This window comes from Mesoplodon mirus (genome assembly GCF_964341445.2).
Source record: "Mesoplodon mirus genome assembly, chromosome: 10".
NCBI lineage: Eukaryota > Metazoa > Chordata > Mammalia > Artiodactyla > Ziphiidae > Mesoplodon > Mesoplodon mirus.
In genome coordinates, this window is record NC_138986.1 from 25,534,064 (window position 1) to 25,556,688 (window position 22,625).

The 22,625-nt window shown below is 42.9% G+C and overlaps 1 protein-coding gene across 1 annotated transcript; it reads right to left on the minus strand.

Moving 5' to 3' along the window:
* Positions 1–2,882: 2,882 nt before the first annotated feature.
* Positions 2,883–8,855, minus strand: HEBP2 (heme binding protein 2). Its single transcript, XM_082634250.1, has 4 exons — positions 8,697–8,855; positions 7,993–8,128; positions 6,854–7,034; positions 2,883–3,431 (listed from the first exon to the last, which is right to left on the minus strand). The coding sequence occupies exons 1-4, from the start codon at positions 8,793–8,795 to the stop codon at positions 3,233–3,235; spliced, it is 615 nt and encodes a 204-aa protein (XP_082490376.1). The 5' UTR covers positions 8,796–8,855; the 3' UTR covers positions 2,883–3,232.
* Between the last annotated feature and the right edge of the window lie 13,770 nt (positions 8,856–22,625).

Genomic DNA, 22,625 nt, shown 5'->3' on the forward strand with positions numbered 1-22,625 from the left:
CCCAGCCACACCCTATCCCACTGCCCCACTGGTATTTGCACTCTCTCGCTCTCCAGAATGTACACTCCACAAGGACAGGGGCCCTGCCTGTCCTGCTCACTGTTGTATCCTCAGCTGGAAGGTGGACTGAGTGGGAGAGTGGAAGACGTGGTTGGGTCTGACGGGTACAGCCACTGATGGGGGCATTTCTGCCTGTCACCATAGCCCAGCCCCTGGAAGAGCGTGCAGAGCCTGCGACCCAGGAGGGACTCCATAATGCTTCTTGAAGAATGAATGAAAATAAATGGCATTCCAGTGAAATGCTGAGGAGGAAAAGCAAGATTTTTAGAGGGTTAAGTGATGACTAGAAAAGAATGGATGAATGCACTCAGTTTAAAGACTTATTTTCAGGCTTTTAAAAACATGAAAAATTGACATACACATAGACTAACGTGGATGGGTCTGTGGGAAGCACAGTGGTGGTGGTGGAGGGGTGTTGCCCACCTTAAATCCCTGTCATGGTCCCTGAGATACCTCCTCACAACCTAGAGCTCCAAGGAAGCCTCTGGACAACTCTTTCCAGAGAAACTGGATAATCAAGGCAAGGGAGAAATGGGAATTATTGTCCTATGTAAAGGTCTAGGGGGAACTAGGATTGTATTCTGGGGAGCGGGGAGGATCAGGCCAAATCAGAGCCTGTTGGTAAGCAGAGTGATAGGAGCATGTTGGGAGGGAGAGCCTGAAGATGGGAGAAGGCCTAATGGATGGAGCATGAATTAGACCAACAGGAAAGGTGGATGGTTTAGCCTCGGAAAGGAATCTAGACATGAATTTTCTATTGATAAGAGAAGACAAATCTCAATAGAAATGTTGAGGGATATTTTGTAGTCAGTGCCAGCCACATAATTAAAATAACTGATTCATTGCTGTGAGAAATACTCTCTGGTCTGGATTAATTGAGGGCTGAAAAATGTTTTAGTTTATGATTTATGGACCAGGAGGGGAAAATGGGATACCTTGGACTGAATAGTACAAAATCGCTTTTTTATGGAACATGTTTCAGATTACAACTAAATCTTGGCAATCAGACATATGCTCTTCTCATCTAAGATGGAAGTTACTGCATGAGATGTCTATTTTTATAGGACTATGGAGTAAATATATAAATATTTACCTCATACCAGTAGAGGCGAGTACTGTGGACTTTCATCAGTAGGAGGGCTAGAAGGTGACCCACAGTTGGTTTTCGTAAATGAGCTAAGAAAGAAATTTAATTTCTTTTTGGCAAACACAAAAATGCAAAGAATAAAAAAATAATCAATGCAAGCAAATACCTTTGGAAAATAATTGCCTAAGACTTAAAAAATTATATCTATATAATAATTTCAAAACCGGAAACCTAGCTTGTTTTGTATCAAAAATTATAATCTAAAAGGTATCTCTGAGGTCATAATCATATTGATTATGCATGCATGACATGCAGGAAGGACCCCTCAACACAGTCCTAGCCCACTGATGGCCTGAGAAAGCTGCACTCTAGAACACTGACTGCCAGTGGGCACCGTGGTTAATGGTCTGGACCCAGGAGTCCGACTGCCTGGGATGGAATTGGCCTCTGCCCTTACGGCTCCAGCTGGGGGCAAGTTACCTTACATCTCTGTGCCTCAATGTCCTCATCTGTGAAATGGAGCTGACACAAGGTGGCACACAGGGTTGTTCTGAGGGTCGACTGTGGGAATTCAGGTGAAATGCTTAGAAAGCTACACCTAGAAGGCAATCCATAAATGTTAGCTATGGAAACCATTAACTGTAGGTACGTTGGTCTAATGTACCCAGGTTAGGGAGATTAATTTTAAGAGATACCATATAATGTTGGGGCTGCAGGGACCTTGAGCATCATCTGGCCCCACCCTTTCATCCACTGGATACCCACATCTGCCACATAAGTGATAACGTGCCTGCTTGAACACACACAGTGATGGGAACGGGAATTAATGTCATTCGTGGGCAGCTTTACCTGTTGGGAAGTCACTGAGCTCCAAGCTGCTTTTCTCCTTCGTGCCTACAGCCATCCTCCACTAGAAGCCCCCAGTAAAGCTATGACCTTCCCATGACAGGCTTTCAGATATCTGACTGACACTCTTCTCCAGGACAAGCGTGTTCCAATACAATTAGGTCCAAATTTCAACCTCTTTGATTTTGCAGCAAACCCCTCTTTGAATACTGAATCATTTTTATATACTGATTCAGTATATAAAAATACTGCATAAAATACTTTAAAGATTCAAGTGATTTTTTTTCTTTATTTATTTACTTATTTTTGGCTGTGTTGGGTCTTCGTTGCTGTGCACGGGCTTTCTCTAGTTGCAGAGAGCGCGGGCTACTCTTAGTTGCGGTGCGCGGGCCTCTCAGTGTGGTGGCTTTCCTTGTTGTGGAGCACGGGATCTAGGCACAAGGGCTTCAGTAGTTGTGGCACGCGGGCTCAGTAGTTGTGGCTCACGAGCTCAGTTGCTCTGTGGCATGTGGGATCTTCCCGGACCAGGGCCCGAACCCGTGTCCCCTGCATTGGCAGGAGGATTCTCAACCACTGAGCCACCAGGGAAGCCCCTCAAGTGAATTTTAAAAGTCTACGTTTGTATACATTACTTCAGAAAAAACATGCCTCTCTTGAGTATCAAAATAAAATAGGAAGTCCCTAACTTCATACATTTATTTTTTGTCACGGAATATTAGCAACACTTTTGAGTACTGTGAGAGCTTTTCTCGTGTGGGGAGCAGCGGGCAGATAGGAAAGAGGGCTCAACAGAAAAAGTAACAGTGGCAGCTGCAAAAGACACTTTGATTTCTGTTTCCAACTGAACTTGAGTTCTCTAGGCTTGACGGCCTTGTAGTTCCACACAGGATAAACTTTAACATTTTTATTGATAATATCTGGAGGCGGTAACATCCAACTGACACAAATCCAAAGTAGAAATAAGGCAACATGATTGTGATACAGTGAAGAAGGGGGAAGTGACATGACGTTTCCCTGGAGCCTCATAGAAATAAAGATCGATTTACATGTTTATAGAATACTGTCCCCTGTTATCCGTGTATCTAAAGCTTCAAGCATTAACAAGGCACAGTGGAAATAAGCTCAATTCATAGTAGTACTCTCAGGTAGAGCTACTAGACACATTTTGCTTATGGGTAATGCTGACGTCTATGTTAAACAGAAGTTTTGCCCCTGGCAGTGGACCTTCCTCTCAGTTTCTCATTCCCTTTCTTTGGAGGGTTCTTTTTTCTGAATCAACCACACTTCATTTTTTCTATCAAGCAATTTGAAAGGACTGTTGTAGCCTGCGGTGTAGTAAACCTTTTCATCGAAAACTTTTCCTTCTTCCCTCAAAATGCTTGCTAATGTCAAGAGTTGTTCTTGATTCTTTTGGGCACTAGAGAATCCATCGAAAGACCTACAAAGGAGAAAGTAAATGACCATAAATGATTTTAATACTGATGTGAAGGTCAGTCTAAGAAGAAAAGTGGGAGCTGATACAAAGAAACCTGGATGGAGTGCGGTTTCAAAGCCCCTCCCTCTTGGCAGCTGAACTGACTGTTCCCGTCCTCTGGTTCCCAGGCTCAGTGTGACCTCACACGCGCCGAGGGGACCCAGGAGGAGGCGATACGTCCCAGCTGTTGGGCAGATTTGGAAGTTATGCCATCTTGTGCTCTAACTCTGTGCTTCTCAAGCTCTAATGTGCATGCGAGTCACCTGGGAAAACGCAGGTTCAGGAGGTCTGAGCTGGGGCCCAAGAGCCTGCATTTCCAACAGTCTCCTGTACTGCTGATGCTCCTGGTCAGAGAGCCACAATGAATCCCCCTTGGCAGCCTCCCTTTCAGTCTTTCCATTTTCTATCGAACATTTCCCCTTTCTTTTTCTCCTTAGAAAAAGGGCAGGCACTGTATTACAGATGAACATAAGTTTTGACCCTATATGGAAGAGATGGACATTTTGGCAGCTCTATACAGTCTGAGAAAAGCTTTAACAGAGACAGAATCAAAGTGCTTGGGAACACTGAGGATATGATTACATTGGGGCAAGGTGTGTCTCTGAGTGGGGCCTGGAATGGAGGATAATTTTGCTGGGCAGAGAAAGGGGAGGGATAAGAAAAGAACAAAAGTCCAGAAATACAAAGCAACTTCATAGTGAGGCATAAAATGAGGTCAGAAAAGTGAGTCAGGACTTCCCTGGTGGCGCAGTGATTGAGAATCCGCCTGCCAAGGCAGAAGACATGGGTTCGAGCCCTGGTCCGGGAAGATCCCACATGCCACGAAGCAACTAAGCCCATGCACCACAACTACTGAGCCTGCGTTCTAGAGCCCACATGCCACAACTACTGAGCCTGCGTGCCTAGAGCCCGTGCTCCACAACAAGAGAAGCCACCGCAATGAGAGGCCCGCGCACCACAACGAAGAGTAGCCCCCGCTCGCCGCAACTAGAGAGAGCCCGCGTGCAGCAACGAAGACCCAACCCAGCCAAAAATTAATTAATTCATTAATAAAAAAAAAAAGAAAGAAAGGTGAGTCAGAGCTGGAAGGAGGAACCTTGTACATCATCCTAAGGCCTTTTGAGATTATTCCAATGCATGTTGGAAAAGCAGAAAAGTAACTTGATTAGATCTGGGTAAGAATATAGGCAGAGAGATGGGAACTAGATTGGAGAGAAGGGGCCAGTTAGGAGGTTGCTAAGAGGATGGGGATGAAAAGACAGTCAAAAGATTTGCATAAAAAGTGGGAAAATAGAAATTTAAGTGTAGATTTTAAAGTATATACACAAAAATACCCTGAGATTAAATCATGACAGCACACCGACCTAGCTGAGTTGCTGAAATGTAAACATGATGAATTTGAAGGCTGAGAATAGGAAAAACAGGCACAAAAACATTCCTAATATGCCTTCTTTAGCATAAAGTTTATTGTCAATGTGCCAGTGGAAAAGATCGTTCCTACCATTCTTCAAATAAGATGTAAGGTCTCGAGGGTACGAACCAGGCCTGTTCTGTTCAACAATGTCTACCAGGCACCTAGTCATTCCTGGCATGCGGTACCTTCTAAATCCCAGTTGAGTAAGTAGAGGAATCTGTGTATGCACATGTATATAAAATAAAACGTCGAAGATAAATTGATAAAACTGTTCTATAATTTCCATCATGTTGACTGATGATGATAATTCTGAACCATGTGTTAAGAAACATTTCTGCTCCTAAATTTATTATTTATTTCCTTAAGGAATGTTCTGCCTAAAGGGACTCTGTTTCAGATTCCACTTCTTCCTTGAAATCAAGTCTTGCGCCTCTTACTTAGAAATCATCTTTTGTCCTCTGAATACAGGTTGTTCTACAATGATCTATCCACAGCTTTATTCACGACACAGACATATACTGAGCCTCCCCACACACACCTGCCTCACCAGGAGCCGAAGGATATGGGCAGAGTAACGTGTTGCTGTATTCTTGAGGAAGTTACAGCCTATCAGTAGGTCATTAGAATTTAGAACCATAGCACGAATGGCTGGCTGACTGGAGAAACTGAGGAAGGCATCACAGACAAGGTACCAATTGATCTAAGTCCTGAAGGATGAAAGTAGGCTCTCCAGGAAGAGAAGACAGAGGGAGCTGGAGCTGTAATAGTAATAGTATTGAAGTAATAATACAACATGTAGTAATAAAGCATGTAGTAATATCATGCTCGTGTTCTAAGTATTTTAGGTAAATTAACTCATCTGATCTTCATGGCAACCCTGTGAGATAGTAGGTAGGTACTGTGATTAGACACATCTTACAGATGAGATTTTTGGCAAGGAAGGTCTCAGTAACTTGCCTAAGGTCAAAGGTACAGAGATGTGGAGGAACTCAGCCTACTCAGTGAAGGGCGGGAGGTGGGGGGAGTTGTCAGGGAGACAGCTTGGGCCGCGTGTTGCAGGTGATGTGTACCTGAACGGTCTGAATGTCACGTGGAAGCAAGAGGAAGCCAACAGATTTTTAAACACAGTAACAGGTTGGGGTTTTGTTGCTGTCGTTGTGAGAACGATCAGGGTTCCAGAGTGGAGGGCCAGGGAGAGGAGACTGGTGGGCAGAGAGAACAGCTGAGAGGCTCTTGAAGTGGAACCTGAGACTGAAAAACGTCGGAGTATCTGGTGAGTGTCAGGCATGTGCCGAGGACTGGGGTAGCAAAGAGGACTTAGCTGCGGTCCCTGTAAGGTGAGGGCCCGAGCAGGTAACAGTGGGGAGGAAGGGAATGGAATCACGACCCTTTCTGAGGCGACTGGGCCAGATTCAGGGGCTGAGTGTGCTGCCGATGGCTACGACGGTCCTTGCTGGGGAGGCCGGCAGGCTGATCAGTCGCTTTACTGAGACAGGCACTGTAAGGTCAGAGTAAGGAACCAGTAAACCAACCAACAGAGGCAGTCACTGTGGGAAGCAGCTGCCATCCTTTGGGCTGGGGGAACAAAGGGAAGAGTTTGAGGCTATCAGAAACTACGAGTTGAGACGAGGGGTACCATGCATTGTTTTAAGGTATTTTTCTCCAAATTTAACTAGAGGGCAGGTAAGGACAGTCTTTTGCTTTTGTGGGGGAAGGTCCGGTGTATAATTTGTATTGCGTCTTATCTGTGGAAGGTGTGCATCAGCCTTCTCATTAAATATATTAGTTATTTCTTGTAAAGGACCCTTAGTAACGTATAAAACTAAGTCACTAGGAAAACACCACAAAATGCATTAGACCTGTTTTTATGGAAGGGGGAAAAGCATAGGAGCTAAGCTGCACAGGAGCTAAACTATGAGTGCCCGCAAGTAAAACCAACAGTCAGAAAGGCTATAAATTATCTACCACTTACCGTACAAACACCGTCATTTCAGCTCTGTCTTCAATGAAGACATTTGACTCTGAAGGCCTGGGGGGATCAGATTGCTGTTCAGAGGGGATATACAGGGAAATGGTAACGGTAGACTCGCTAAAAGGACCTGAACCGGGCTCCACGTAGCTTGTCACTGGAGCTGTCATCTTTATTTTCATCTCTGTGCCACAAAAAATATATATTTAAATGCAAAGGAGACCGTGAAAGCAGATTTAGTGTATTTATGACTACATTTAAAAACTTATTTTTTGACCTGAGTTTCTTGATTTTTACTTGACATAAATATTTAACCCTTAAGATAATTTTCATCTTAAAAAAAAAGAGCAAAATGACAATTATCCACTGCCCACATTCAACACTTTCTGTATTATTAATATTTTTCATTAATAGATTCCATAGTTTTAGGGATAGAAGGGGAAATGAGAGATCACATAGTCCAGTTCATTCTTTACTTTTACAATTCGGAAACAGAGGTCCCATTGGCTAAGTGACCTGCTAAAACATAAATAGCATGAGAGCCAAACCAGAAGATATATCTTTTTTTTTTTTTTTGCGGTACGCGGGCCTCTCACTGTTGCGGCCTCTCCCATTGCGGAGCACAGGCTCCGGACGCACAGGCTCAGCAGCCATGGCTCACGGGCCCAGCCGCTCCGCGGCATGTGGGATCTTCCCGGACCGGGGCACGAACCCGTGTCCCCTGCATCGGCAGGTGGACTCTCAACCACTGCGCCACCAGGGAAGCCCCAGAAGATATATCTTGACACCCTGGATCTTGTGTTCTTTGACCCTTCCTGCCTCCTAATGTCTCTTATCCTACCAGTCACCAAATTATCTCAAAGCATTAGCCATGAAAAGGCCTTAATGCTAGTTACACAGAGGCCCAGTTCATCCAGCAGAATCACAAACAAGGAGAACAGAGGCTAAAAAGCACTGCCCAGTACTACCCTCCTCTAGACGCCTCGGGTCCTCAGCAGAGTCCTGCTCTTCAAACATTAAGTCTTTGATGATCTGGTTATTTTTCTATTCTAAAAGGTATTTATTTAATCAGCGAAAACTCAATAAGCCAGGGCACTCAACCACAATACAGTGTGTATAATTACAAGGTAAACTGCCTTCACCTTTCTCGTTTTTGCCTTGAATGTAGCTGTTCAGCCTTGTGAAGCCAGTCTGCATGGCCGAATCCCAGTCCATAGACTCAACTGAAGTGCTGACCCACTTCGCAGGTCCGTAGTGTCGGATCTCATAACTTCCAGGCTAAGATGGAACAGGGGGAATTTGGGGAAGCAATTCTAAGACGGCAGAACGTGAGATGCAGCAGTACAGGTACCTTGATCTCGGGTCCACCTGGGACGGCCAGTCCAGGGGCTGCGCTCCCCTGGGGCCCGGCCGGAGGTTCTGGCTTCCCAGCACCGGGCAGGGCTCCTCCCCCCGCGGCTCCCATCTTTGGATTAAGAGACGCAGGCGGCCTCTGCCCCACAAGCAGGGGTAGGGAGAGGGCTCGATTCGGGTTAAAAGCAAGCAACTGTTCCGCCCCCGCCCGGAGGATCCCATCGCAGGTTTTGGGACGTGGTCGATTTTTTTTTTTTTTTAACCGCAAAGAAAAGAAATTGAGATGTAGCCAGTACCTGGGGGTAACTACGGCTTACCGACCGCATCTTCCCGTTTGTGCAGAAATGGAGCTAGGGACTCCGACCATTTTTAAAAATGTGCTTTTAAGTTAAACCTATGGGACCCTCCGGCTGCACTGAAGATCACCTCGAGTACAGCCCCACGCTGCCCACCCCCCCGGCCCTCACCCTTCGCGCCCGCGGGTGGGGCCTACCTGGGGACCCGCGTCCTCCGGGGCTTCCCAGCCCGGCGTCTCCGCGAGGGCCTCTGAGCCCTCGGCTGCCCCGGAATCGGGCTCCAGCACCTCGGCCATGGGCGGCGCCGACACTCCGGGAAAGAGGCCGGTGAGCTGCGCCGGAAGGGGGCCACTGGGGACCGCCCCGCCTGCGTGTCCCCGAGTCCCCGCCCCGTAGACGCCCGGCCAGCCTCTACACACTGCAGGAGCCCCGAGTCCGCGGGGCACTGCGGGAACCAGGCCGGGAGGGGGCGCTGCGACAGCGATCCCAACCCTGGCCGGCCGCTCCCCTGCGGGTCCCCCAGGAGACCGATGGCAGGGTCTGTTTGGCCAGGCTTTCTTTGGGGGGGGTTTCTCCCGCCCCCACCCTTTTTTTTTTTAACATCGTTATTGGAGTATAATTGCTTTACAGTGTTGTGTTAGTTTCTGCTGTATAACAAAGTGAATCAGCTATATGCATAAGTATATCTCCTTATCCCCTCCCTCTTCTGTCTCCTTCCCACCCTCCCTATCCCACCCCTCTAGATTGTCACAAAGCACCCAGCTGATCTCCCTGTGCTATGTGGCTGCTTCCCACTAGCTATCTATTTTACATTTGGTAGTGTATATATGTCCATGCTACTCTCTTACTTCGTCCCAGCTTACCCTTCCCCCTGCCCGTGCCCTCAAGTCCAGTCTCTACATCTGTGTCTTTATTCCTGTCCTGCCCCTAGGTTCATCAGAATATTTTTTTTTAAGATTCCTTATATATGTGTTAGCATACAGTATTTGTTTTTCTCTTTCTGACTTACTTCACTCTGTATGATAGACTCTAGGTCCATCCACCTCATCACAAGTAACTCAATTTCGTTTCTTTTTATGGCTGAGTAATATTCCATTGTATATATGTGCCACATCTTCTTTATCCATTCATCTGTCGATGGACACTTAGGTTGCTTCCGTGTCCTGGCTATTGTGAATAGTGCTGCAGTGAACACTGTGGTACATGTCTCTTTTTGAATTATGGTTTTCTCAGGGTATATGCCCTGTAGTGGGATTGCTGGGTCATATGGTAGTTCTATTTTTAGTTTTTTAAGGAACCTCCATACTGTTCTCCGTAGTGGCTGTACCAATTTACATTCCCACCAATAGTGCAAGAGGGTTCCCTTTTCTCCACACCCTCCCCAGCATTTATTGTTTGTAGATTTTTTGATGATGGCCATTCTGACCAGTGTGAGGTGATACCTCATTGTAGGTTTTTGTTTTTGTTTTTGTTTTTTTGCGGTACGCGGGCCTCTCACTGTTGTGGCCTCTCCCATTGCAGAGCACAGGCTCCGGATGCGCAGGCTCAGCGGCCGTGGCTCACGGGCCCAGCCACTCCGTGGCATGTGGGATCTTCCCGGACTGGGGCACGAACCCGTGTCCCCTGCATCGGCAGGCGGATTCTCAAGCACTGCGCCACCATGGAAGCCCCTTATTGTAGTTTTGATTTGCATTTCTCTAATGATTAGTGATGTTGAGCATTCTTTCATGTGTTTGTTGGCAATCTGGATATCTTCTTTGGAGAAATGTCTGTTTAGGTCTTCTGCCCATTTTTGGATTGGGTTTTTTGTTTTTTTGTTATTGAGCTGCATGAGCTGCTTGTATATTTTGGAGATTAATCCTTTGTCAGTTGCTTCACTTGCAAATATTTTCTTCCATTCTGAGGGTTGTCATTTCATCTTTTTTATGGCTTCCTTTGCTGTGCAAAAGCTTTTAAGTTTTATTAAGTCCCATTTGTTTATTTTTGTTTTTATTTCCATTACTCTAGGAGGTGGGTCAAAAAGGATCTTGCTATGATTTATGTCACAGAGTGTTCTGCCTATGTTTTCCTCTAAGAGTTTTATAGTGTCTGTCCTTACATTTAGGTCTGTAATCCATTTTGAGTTTATTTTTGTGTTTGTGTTAGGAAGGGTTCTAATTTCATTCTTTTACATGTAGCTGTCCAGTTTTCCCGGCACCACTTATTGAAGAGGCTGTCTTTTCTCCATTGTATACTCTTGCCTCCTTTATCAAAGTTAAGGTGACCATATGTGTGCGGGTTTATCTCTGGGCCTTGTATCCTGTTCCACTGATCTATATTTCTGTTTTTGTGCCAGTACTATACTGTCTTGATTACTGTAGCTTTGTAGTACAGTCTGAAATCTGGAAGCTTGATTCCTCCTGCTCCGTTTTTCTTTCTCAATATTGTTTTGGCTATTCAGGGTCTTTTGTGTTTCCATACAAATTGTGAAATCTTTTGTTCTAGTTCTGTGAAAAATGCCATTGTTAGTGTGGTGGGGATTGCACTGAATCTGTAGATTGCTTTGGGTAGTACAGTCATTTTCACAATGTTGATTCTTCCAATCCAAGAACATGGTATATCTCTCCATCTGTCGGTATCATCTTTAATTTCTTTCATCGGTATCTTATAGTTTTCTGCATACAGGTCTTTTGTCTCCTTAGGTAGGTTTATTCCTAGGTATTTTATTCTTTTTGTTGCAATGGTAAATGGGAGTGTTTCCTTAATTTCTCTTTCAGAATTTTCGTCATTAGTATATAGGAATGCAAGAGATTTCTGTGCATTAATTTTGGTTCCTGCTACTCCACCAGATTCTAGGTCCTTGTTAAATGTTAAATGTTTCTTGTATTTTCTCCATCTGTTTCCGAGATTCTGGATCATCTTTACTATAATTACTCTGAATTCTTTTTCAGAGGTTGCTTATTTTGTCTTCATTTATTTGGTCTTGTAGGTTTTTACCTTGCTCCGTCATCTGTAACAAATTTTTTTGTAATATCATTTTTTTTTTTATGGGAGCTGCTATATTCTTGTCTTACTGGTTGTTTGGCCTGAGACATCCAGCCCTGGAGTTTGTAAGCAGCTGGATAGAGCTAGGTCTTGGTGCTGAGATGAGGACCTCTGGGAGGCCTCACTCCAATTGATATTCCCTGGGTTCTGAGGTTCTCTGTTAGTCCAGTGGTTTCAACTTGGAGCTCCCACCACAGGAGCTCGGGCCCGAAATCTGGCCTGGGAACCAAGATCCCGCAAGCTTCGTGGCACGGTAAAAAAAAAAAAAACCAAAAAAAAAAAAAAAAAGGAAGAAGATAGAAAGAAAAAGAGGAGCAGTACAATATCAAAGCATAGAAAACAAAATAAAATTAGAATGGTAAAAAATATGTATTAGGAAAAATAAAACTATAATTGAAACAACTGCAACAAGGTAAAATAAAACCACAACAGAAAAAAGAATAGAAAAAGGTGGGTGGGGGGCGGAAACAAGCCAAAAGGAGAGATCACTAACAAAGTATAAAGAATAAAAGTTAGAATATTAAAAGATTTATTAGGAAAAATAAAAGAATCAACAGCAATGAATCAACAAGGTAAAACAGAACCCCAATCTAAAAGAGAAAAAAAAAAAAAGCCTTGGCTATGGGGGCGGAGTTTAGGCACAGGGGTGGAACATAAGCAAGGGTGGGGTGGACCTAGGTGGGTGGGGGTTGATGTTTGAGCGTGGGCCCGCCCTTGTTTTTTAATTAACAGGTACACAGAGGTATCCACTCTGGGTGCCTCAGGCAGAGGACAGAGCAGGGGGCCAGTGGGGTTTCTGGTATAACCAGTCTGGGAACCTCTCGCATGGCCCCACCCGCAGGGAACTGGTTCTGCTGACGGTCTATTCCTGGGAAGGGAAGTGAGGGAGGCCCGCCCTCTGGGTGCCTTCAGTGAAAGGTGGGAGTGGGGGCGGGGAGGGGAAATGCTCCTACCGACTCTGACCTTGGCCGCCCCAGTTCGCACCCTGGTGGGCCGAATGCTCCTGCGCAGGTTGGATCTGGGGACCCAGCCCGGGGCAAGCAGGCAGCCCCACTCAACCTAGATGGCTTAGGGCCCAAACACCCTGTCAGGGACCCTAGGGAGAGGAAGTGGGTGGGACCACAGTCCCACCTGGAGAAAATCTTCAACTGTACTTGTTTCTTGTCCTCTTCCACCCAAATGACCCCCACGCCTCTGAGTCATCCCACCAGACCTAACAGGCTGGGAAGGTGGGATGGGAGAGAGAGAAGGGACAGTGGCCAGACCCTAGTGATTTTGAAAGTTTTTGGTTAGATTTATTCTGTATTTTTTTCTAAGAGAATTATTGAGATAAAATTCACTTACCATATAATTCACCCACTTAAGGCATACCATTCAGTGGTTTTTAGTGTATATTCACAGTTGTGTAAACATCAACCACAATGAATTTTAGAACATTGCCATCATCTTCAACCCCCTAAAAGAAACGCCATTGAAACCGCTTTGGCCATCATTCTTCAATCCTCCACCACCCAGTCCTAGGCAACTGCTAATCTGCTCCTTATTTCTCTTCTGGACATTTCCTATAAATGGGATCATACAGTATCTCAATACATTGGGCTGCTCTAACAAAACACTGCAGACTGGGTAGCTTACAAACAACAGAAATGTGCTTCTTACACTTCTGGAGGCTGGAAGTCCAAGATCAGGGTGCCAGCAAGGTCAGATGAGGGCCTTCTTCCTGGTGGGACTACTTATGGTCTCCTCACATGGTGGAAGAGGCAAGGAGCTCTCTCTGGTCTCTTATAAGGGCGCTAATCCCGTTTGTGAGTGGTCTGCCCTGATGACTTAATTACCTCCCAAAGGCCTCACCTCAGTGCCATCACATTGGGCATCAGGATTTCAACATACGAATCTTGGAGGACACAAACATAGCATATAGAACGTGGTCTTTTATGACTAGCTACTTTTGCTTAGCAAAATGTTTTCAAGGTTCATCCCTGTTGTGACATGTATCAGTACTTCATACCTTTTAATGGCTGAAAAATATTCAGTTGGATAAACATTTTGTTATTCATTCATCAGCTGATGAACATTTGAATTGTTTCAAACTTTTGGCTATTATGAGTAGCAATACTGTTCTACACACTTGTATACAGGTTTCTATATGGACATATGTTTTCTTTCTCTTGGGTAAATACCTAGGAATGGAATTGCTAGGTTAAATGCTAACTCTATATTTAACTTTTTGAGGAACTGCCAAACTGTGTTCTAAAGTGGCTGCACCATGGGAATTCCCTGGTGGTCCAGTGGTTAGGACTCCACTCTTCCACTGCCAGGGCGCGGGTTGGGGAACTAAGATCCCAGAAGCCACATGGTGCAGCCAGAAAGTAAAATTTAAAAAATAAAAAATAATTTAAAATAAATAAAGTGGTTTTACATTTTCACCAGTGGGGTATGGGCAGTTTCTCCACATCCTTACCAACACTTATTATCTGGCTTTATTATTATGGCCATCCTAGTGGGTATGCCTAGTGCTTTACATTTTTTTGTTTTGATATATAATTCACATAACATAAAAGTCACCATTTTAAAGTATACAATTCATTGTTTTTCAGTATATTCACTATGTTATACAGGCATCATCACTAATTCCAGAGCATTCTGTCACTCCAGGAAGAAGCCCTGTACAATTTAGCAGTCACTCCCAACCTCCAGGCCTCTGGCAATCACTAATCTACTTTCTGTCTCTATGGATTTGCCAATTCTGGACATTTCATATAAATGGAATTATATATAATATGTGATCTTTGGTGACTGGCTCCTTTCATTTAGTGTAATGTTTTCAGGAGTCATCCATGTTGTAGCATGTATCAGTACTTCATTCCTTTTTATTGCTGAATAATACCCTGATGTATGGGCCTCCTGCTTTCAAAGCAATTGATGTCTTTACCTTTCCTTCCCCTTCCTGGCCCAAACAGGTATGCAGTGGCCTGCGGATACCTGACACTTTCTAGTGTTATAGCAAATCTATTATTATGCTGAGCTAAATTTGAATTATTTAGTGAAGGCTTAATAATGAATTTTGACTTATTTTTTAAAATAGCCTTATTATTTTAACTTATGTAACAGGTGTGATCCATTGTGTAGGTAACTTTGCAAAGCTAAGAATAGTTTTACTTTACAGAAAGGTTTTATTTTTTTTTTTAAAGAAGAAAGGGAAGTAATTTACACTGTTGCTTAAGATATCTGTTGTTCTTTTTCATCTGCACCAAACCTTTTACAGTTATTGATGCTTTTTGAAGGCAAGAGCATTTTATTTGTAGAAAAACTGAGGCTAAATTTGGAGACATTCATTTTATAGGGTGTGGAATATACAATTAATGAAGATAACAGCAGGTGACTAAGCTGAATTATCTATATTTACAAGGTGATAATTAGTCATATGAAAGAAGGAAGGAAAGAAAAGGATTTATTTTAAACTAATATAATTTCAGTTAGAACAAACAATGAAATTCAGAAGGCTCAAGTTTTATACTCATGTGTCAAATAATCTAGCTAGTTTTCTTGTTGATTAATTAAGGTAAAATTTTTCTTTCTATCAGCTCATATTTAATTGATGTTTATGTGACATTATGAAGATATTTTAAGATTTACTTGTGGCACCTTTATATCACCAGGGGCCTCCAAGTTCATGCCAGCAGGGAGCAAGCATGGGAGAATCCTGCAGCAGGAATTCCAGCTGGTTCTTATTATTCACGGCAGGTATATATGTTCTGTAAGGTCACCACAGACGTTGAACTAGTCAATACTGAACCATCGCTTCTAGAAGAAATACAGACTTAGGTTCCTGTGAGCCTCTGGTTACATTTTCATCAACAGATCAATATATAACCTCGTTTTATGTGTGTTATTGTATAAAGATAACTCATTTAATATATACTGTTAATTCATTAACATTGAACTCACAAAAAACAACACTGTAACTTATGCCTTAATGAAGTGTATATAACATATATCTTCTCTGAAAGGCACATCCCAGCCTTCTTGCACTTAGGAGCACTAGATAGCACTTCAGCACTGCTTGGGGGGCATTTAAAATAGCAAAATCACCAACAAGAAGCACAAAAATGTGAAAAATGTGGCACTAAATAAACTGTGGAAAGGACACTCATTTATCATATAAGACCTCAAAGTAGAAGGCAGAGCTTAGCCTTGATCGACCTCAGCTGGGAATGCGCAGCCAGTGGCTCAGCTTTTTCACCACTCTACGCATGCACATATCCACCTGCGATCCAGAAAGTGCTGTATTGATTTGGGGGTTACAAATATATATCAGCAAGTAGGTGAATTTGTAAATATGGAATCTGTGATTAATGAGGATTGACTGTAAATGCTTCCTGCACTAAGTTATATTAGTTACTTCCATTCATATTTCATTGATGAAAGCGAGTCATCGGGCCTTAACTGACTTCAAGAGGGTGTGAAAGTGCAATCACACTGTGTCGTCAAAGAAGATTTCAAATATTTGAGATAAGTACTAATGCCAATTGCTGATGATATCGTTTGATCATTCATTGATTATTCCATACTTGTGGCAGATTTTAGTTCCCAAAGATAGTTGCAGCATTATCTCCCATCCAACATGCTGTTCTTATTATGTGACTTTGACGCACCTCCCATTGAGAGAATGAGGTCTCTGCTCCCTTTCCTTGAAACTGGGCAGACTGTGTGACTTCTGAGGCTAGGTCATTAAAGACCTCCACCAAGTTCTAAGGACACCTACTCTTAGAAATACAACAACCATGCTGAAGGGAAGCCCAAGCAGCTCCACAGAGAGCTACGTATAGGTTCCTAGCTGATGTCCTGACTGACAGGTGGCATCAACCACCACACGTGTGAGTGACCAAGGGTTCAGATGGCTCCAACTCCCTGTCCTCCAGACAGCCTCCATCCTTCCAAGCTGAGGCCTCAGAGGTCATGGAGCAGACAAAAACAGTATCCACAGAATCTGTGAGCATAATAAAATGGTTATTTTTTATGCCACTCTGTTTGAGGTGACTTTTTTTCAGGAATAATAACTGGAAGAGTTATTATATGTATCATCTATGTATAGTGTTGTAGTAGGGTTTGGTGGGTTTTAGAAGTGTATAAAGTTTGGTCCTAGTCTCCACATATTTTACATTCAGGTCATTGTTTAAACTGAGGCCATTCTTCTACCCACAATGTAATTAAATAGTTGGTCTTTTTATAGTTACCATGATCTCAAATATGATAACTGTAAAATGGGTAGCAGCTTGGTATTCTAACAGAAAATGTAATCTTTTCTTTTGCTTGGTTTCTCCTTTAGCTTTGGTGAGAATTTTAATACTCATCCATTATTTAGACACAAAACAACCCACGAAGCTCCATTTACACTTAGCACTTTGCTTAGTGCCTGACACATAATTGCTTGATAAATGTTGAATGAATGCCAGTCCGAATTTATCAGACACAGACCGTGATCGAGTGTCTTTAGAAGCACTTGTGAACCACCTTTCTCATGGGCCACAGAAAATGAAGAGACATTTATTGAATGTGGGGTTGAGGATAAGAAAGCAAAGGTCTAAAGCTGGGAATGTCTTTAAAAATTAAAACATCAATTCTAATCAATATGAGGATGATATAACTTCTGAGACTGTGGTGAGTGTTTGTAAAAACAGAGAGGGATATCCACACTGATTTTAAAAGGTTCATGCTTTGAAGTAAAAGTAGACAACCAAATACACCACAATAGGTAGCCAATGTTCTCAAAAATCTCTTAAAAGAAATTAATATAAATTCATATTTAAATATATTACATACATTTTGTGTTTTAGTTTGGTTTTTATTATTTACTTAATGTTTAGAAACATGGGGAATTTTTCCAGGTTCATATTTATTGTACAAATGGAATACCATTTGATGAGTTGACATTAGCTTCTCTAGGGCTGAGAACATAATGGATGCAGTAGAGACGGGTTGGACTCCATTAATGTTGCTTTCACATCTGCAACTCTTTTGGACCTGCACTTGAAATACAGGATAACCAAAGCAAAGCCTGCATATGTGGTCTGTACATGGTTCATTCTACTTGTGAGAGTGTAAGTGTTGACATTTTTTTTTTAATACCAGTGAACTGGAATTGGGTATCAGTTTCTGGGCCTACAATGGCTTCAATTGTGCCATAGTCACGAATTCTATAGCTTGCGTCCTTCAACATATAAAACCATCCCTCCACCAGATCAGAAGAAGGTGCCTCCTTCAAGGTTTAAGAGTCTTGCTTTCCATCCCAACTCTCCTACTTCCTGGTGTGTGACCTTGGGCATGTGGTTCAGCCTTATTGAATCTGTTTCTTTATTTGTACAAATGGATGGTATTCACCTCATATGATTTTTGAGGATTCCAAGAGATAATGCCTGTTTATCTCTTAGCCCAATGTTTTGCATGTTGTATCCTGATAAATAGTAGTTATTAGTATGGTCTTTTGTGAGTAAAAACTCTGGACCTGTTCATTAAGAACTGAAATTGGTTCTTTGAACTCACCTGATCCCTTGCTTATTGAACACACCTATTGCGTTCTTATATATTCTGCCTATAGGAGAAAACTTATTGAGATCACTTACATGTTTATTTTTATGATGACATTAACAAAATGTGAGGAGAGAGGGAGGGAAAGTGTGGCTAGAACCATTGTTTGTGTAGGGAGGAGAGAGAGAACACAGGTATTTCCTCTGAAAAAATTCAGATTTCTCGTTTCCTTGCCTGAAGCTGGCTTGCTTTGAACTGGGATAGCCTCTCTCCCAGGGCTGCATTATAACTGTGACAGGCCCAAGGTACTTTTGCCTTGGTGGGTCCCTTCCTCTGTAGAAAAATACAAAAATTATATTTTATGACTCTGCTGGTATAAAGATGCATATAATCTTTGACCCCCAAAGTTAACTTTTTAAATTCTGATTGTAAAAGAAATTAAAACATTTTTATGGGCCCCTAAAAATCATGTGAGCTCTAAGCATGGTGCCTGGTGAGGCTAATGGACAGGCAGGCCCTGATGTCTTAGTTTCCCTACAAGAGAGTAAGAACACGTGATGTGTTATCCGGGATGATAAATACAGAAAGGCACTAGTACTTACTCTGCCTTTTTGGCAGATGTGTGTTTTAACGTTGTATCCTTCTAACAACCCTCTGAGACAGGTCTTATGAATGTGATAAAGGAGTAACTAATGAATAATTTAGAACCAAGAGGATTCAGTGTTTGAAGTGAGAAAATTTAACTTTGGCCTCACCTTGTCCCGAATCCAGATGGAGAAGATGAATGCTAATGTTGGCCCTTCAAAACATCCAACTATGTGTATTGTCTGAAAGCGCTGGGGAATTGGAGAAGGAGAAGGTAAGTTTTAACTCTGTATTGAGAGTCCTGCACTGCACTAAGAATACGGCGGGGCTTAAGAGTTTGTTGATGCTTATGATACCTTATTCTAACATCAGAAGATGGTGATCTCAGTTCCTTTACTAGGGGCTGATTTGGTCTTTGGGACCACCTGGTTTCTGAGGAGCAGTTGTGTGTAATTCTCATCTTTCCTCTTCTGTAGGTAAGGTTCTCTCCCCCAACCCCCACCCCCGCCAGCTTCTTTCAAGATTTTTTCTTTATTTTTGATTTTCTGCAGTGTGAATATGATGTGCCTAGGTATAGTTTTTGTTTGTTTTGTTTTGTTTTGCTTTGTTTTGGGCATTATTCCTGCTTGATATTCTCTGAGTTTCCTGGATCTGTGGTTTGACATTAATGTAGGGAAATTTGCCACCATTGTTGCTTCAGATATTTCTCCTGTTCTTTTCTCTTTCTGGGATTCCCATTACTCGTACGTAACCCCTTTTGTAGTTGTCTCACAGTTCTTGTATATTCTGCTTTGATTTTATTTTTTCAGGTTTTTTTCTCTTTGCTTTTCCATTTTGAAAGCGTCTTTTAACATTTCCTGAAGCGCAGAGATTCTTTCCTCAGCTGTATGCAGTCTACTGATAAGCCCATCAAAGGCATTCTTCATTTCTGTTAGTGTTTTTGGTTTCTAGCATTTCTTTTTGGTTCTTTCTTAGAATTTCCATCTCTCTGCAGACATTACCCATCTATTCTTGCATGTTGTCTATTTTTTTTCCATTAGAGCCCCTTGCATATTAATCATATTTATTATACATTCCTGCCATCTCTGAATCTGTTTCTGATGCTTGCTGTCTCTTCAAACTGTGTTTTTTACTTTTTAGTATGACTTACAACTTTTTCTTGAAAGGTAAACTCAACGTACTAGGTAAAAGGGACTGCAGTAAATAGGCCTTTAATAATGTGGTGGCTGGTGGTTAGGTGTGGGGCAAGGGAAAACGTTTTATAGTTTTATGGTTAGGTCTCAGTTTTGTAGTGAGCCTACGCTGCTGGGCTGTGAACTTCACAAGTGCTTCTCTGTTGCTTTTTCTTTTCCCCCATTAATTGGAACAAGAGAACTAGCAGGGCTGGAGTTGGGTATTTCCCTTCCGCAGAGTTAAGACTAGAACCAGCTGGGGCTGGGAATTTCCCTCCCCCCACGGGAGTTAGGCTCTGATAAAACCCCAGCAGGTTAGGCCCTGGTGAAGCAGTTTCTCCTGAGGGCAGACCTTGTTAAGAAGATCAGCAGGTTCTGGCACATTTCAAAATGGTTCCTCTTCTCTTTCTGCTGGAAGCACGAGAAGGTTTTCTTCCCGGAGCTCCACTGTGAGAATCTGGTAGGGCTCCTAGAGGCAAGACTGACTGAGTTTGGGCCCCTCTGGAGTTTTTAATTCTCAGATTTGTGTACTCTGAGCCTCCAGCAATCCTTCGGTTACAGTTCAGCTTTCCCTACCCTGGCGCTGGTCCCTGAGGACGTTTCTGCTCGCGGATTTCTGCTCAGGTAAGTTGTGATTCTTTGTATCTGCCTGTCTGCCTCTCTCATTTGGGGGCCAACGGTTTGTGACCTCAGTTCTCTGAGGGATTTAAGAAGAGTTGTTGATTTTTCAGTTTGTTCAGCTTTTTCTTGTTGTTAGGATGGAGGAATGACTTTCAAGCTCTTTTTCATGCCAGACCAGAAACTGGACTCCTTTTCCTTTGTATAAAATGTTACCTGAGTGATGTTTTCTCATCCCATGTAGAACTTAGTGAAAATGTCCACATTCTGGTCACTGGTCCTATCATACTCCCTCCGATTCTTAATCTTTTCTGGCTACAATTATTGCTTCCCCAAATACTTTTTAGCTGTTAAAGGTCTAGTTCTTTCATCCCTGGATTTTTAAAAAATTCCACTCTCTGTCTCGGAGTGCTAACGGCTAGTACTACCCATGTGTGCCAGGTGTGTCAACATTTAAACAAGGACGCACTGTTGACACTGTTGTTTCTAATATTCTGCTGGCAAATCCTGCTTTGTGAATTGAATTGGTGGCAGATGCACATTAGGCTGATGGCTCCAGGAAGGGGTTTACAGAGAATGCTGCGTTATAAATGATGGTTCAAAGCTAGATTTACAGATCTAGTTTTCTCTAAACCTGTTACCGTACCTCTGTCCACATTGAAGCTCACCTGTATTTTGTACCCACCCACATTACCTAGAGAAAGGATTTTCCGCCTTGCCTTCGTATTAGGATCACTGGCTTTATTTCTGTTTAATTGGTCTAGATGGGTCTTGGTATCTATTTCTAGCAGTTGCTCGAGTAATTCTACCATGGAACTAGGGTTGAAGTCCACTGGTGTGCAGCAGGTTTCAGCAAACTTTTTCGCTAAAGGAACCGATAGTAAATATTTTAGGCTTTGAAGGTCATATGGTCTCTGTTGTAACTACCCAAGTCTTGATGTGGCAGCCATAGGCAAGTGGGCGTGACTGCGTTCCAATTACTTTATTTCTAGCCACCGAAATTCTAATTCATATAGTTTTCATGTGTCATGAAATATTTTTCTTTTGATTTTTTCTAACTATTAAAAACTGTAAAAATCAGTCTTGTCTCACAGAATGTACAATTAACAGGTTGCAAGTAGGATTTTGCCTAGGGGCTGTAGTTTGGCAATAGTTTAGCTGTAGTTTATTTTCTTCAATTCTTCAGTTTGGTTCCATAAGAGAAAATGTTTCCTTAGCTACATCATTGACAACATCTTCAATGAGTCCTAACATTGACTACTTATTTCAAGTAAGTCTATCAGAACATTTTTAAACATGGCAACGCATTTCCTTATTAGCCTTTGAAATTGTGGCAATTGGGATGCTTTTGTCTACAAGTAACAAGCATGGCTTAAATGGCTTTAAGCAGTAGGAAAGGTATTCTCTCATTAAAATATAGATAGTTGCAGGGTTATTCAGCTGCTTGACAATCATCAACCCAGGTGTTTTCCATCTTTCTACTCTACTGTCCTCAATACTAGTTCTGGCTGATGTCTTGCCTCATGGTTGCAGGATGGCTGTTGCAGCTCTAAGCATCACATGCAGATACATAACATCCAGCAAAGAGGAAGAGAATCTCCTTCCATGCATTTATTTTTAATATGAGGCAATCGTTTTTAGACCAAGCCTCTCCTCCTGTGTAGATCTCTCCTTCAGTCCCAAAGGCCAAATCAGCCGCCAGTGAAGGAATTGAGATCACCATAATTAATTATCATGATGCATCCCCTGTCATCGGGTGGGATCTGGTCTGCCTCTCACAGGTGGTTCCAGCATCCCCGAACCAAATCAGGGTTCTGTTAGCAAGGAAAGAGGAAGAAATGGCAGTTGGGAAAGACTCAACAGAGTCTCCCAAGAGAACTAGATTCTTAGGATTAAAAAAAGAAGGCTAGGGCCTCCCTGGTGGCGCAGTGGTTGAGAGTCCGCCTGCCGATGCAGGGGATACGGGTTCGTGCCCCGGTCTGGGAGGATCCCATATGCCGCGGAGCGGCTGGGCCCGTGAGCCATGGCCGCTGGGCCTGCGCATCCGGAGCCTGTGCTCCGCAACGGGAGAGGCCACAACAGTGAGAGGCCCGCATACCGCAAAAAAAAAAAAAAAAAAAAAAAAAAAAAAAAGAAGGCTGTCTGCTGAGCTTCTCATGTCCATTTGTTTATTTACTTCCCTTAAAGACCATTAGAGAA

Bases quoted from the DNA above. Each gene is read 5' to 3' on its own strand.
- HEBP2 (XM_082634250.1), bottom strand. From the start codon at position 8,795: ATGGCCGAGGTGCTGGAGCCCGATTCCGGGGCAGCCGAGGGCTCAGAG. The intron at 8,129-8,696 runs GTAGGCCCCACC...GTTCCATCTTAG, and splicing joins CGGAGGACGCGGGTCCCCAG to CCTGGAAGTTATGAGATCCG. The intron at 3,432-6,853 runs GTAAGTGGTAGA...TCTCCTTTGTAG, and splicing joins GAAATGACGGTGTTTGTACG to GTCTTTCGATGGATTCTCTA.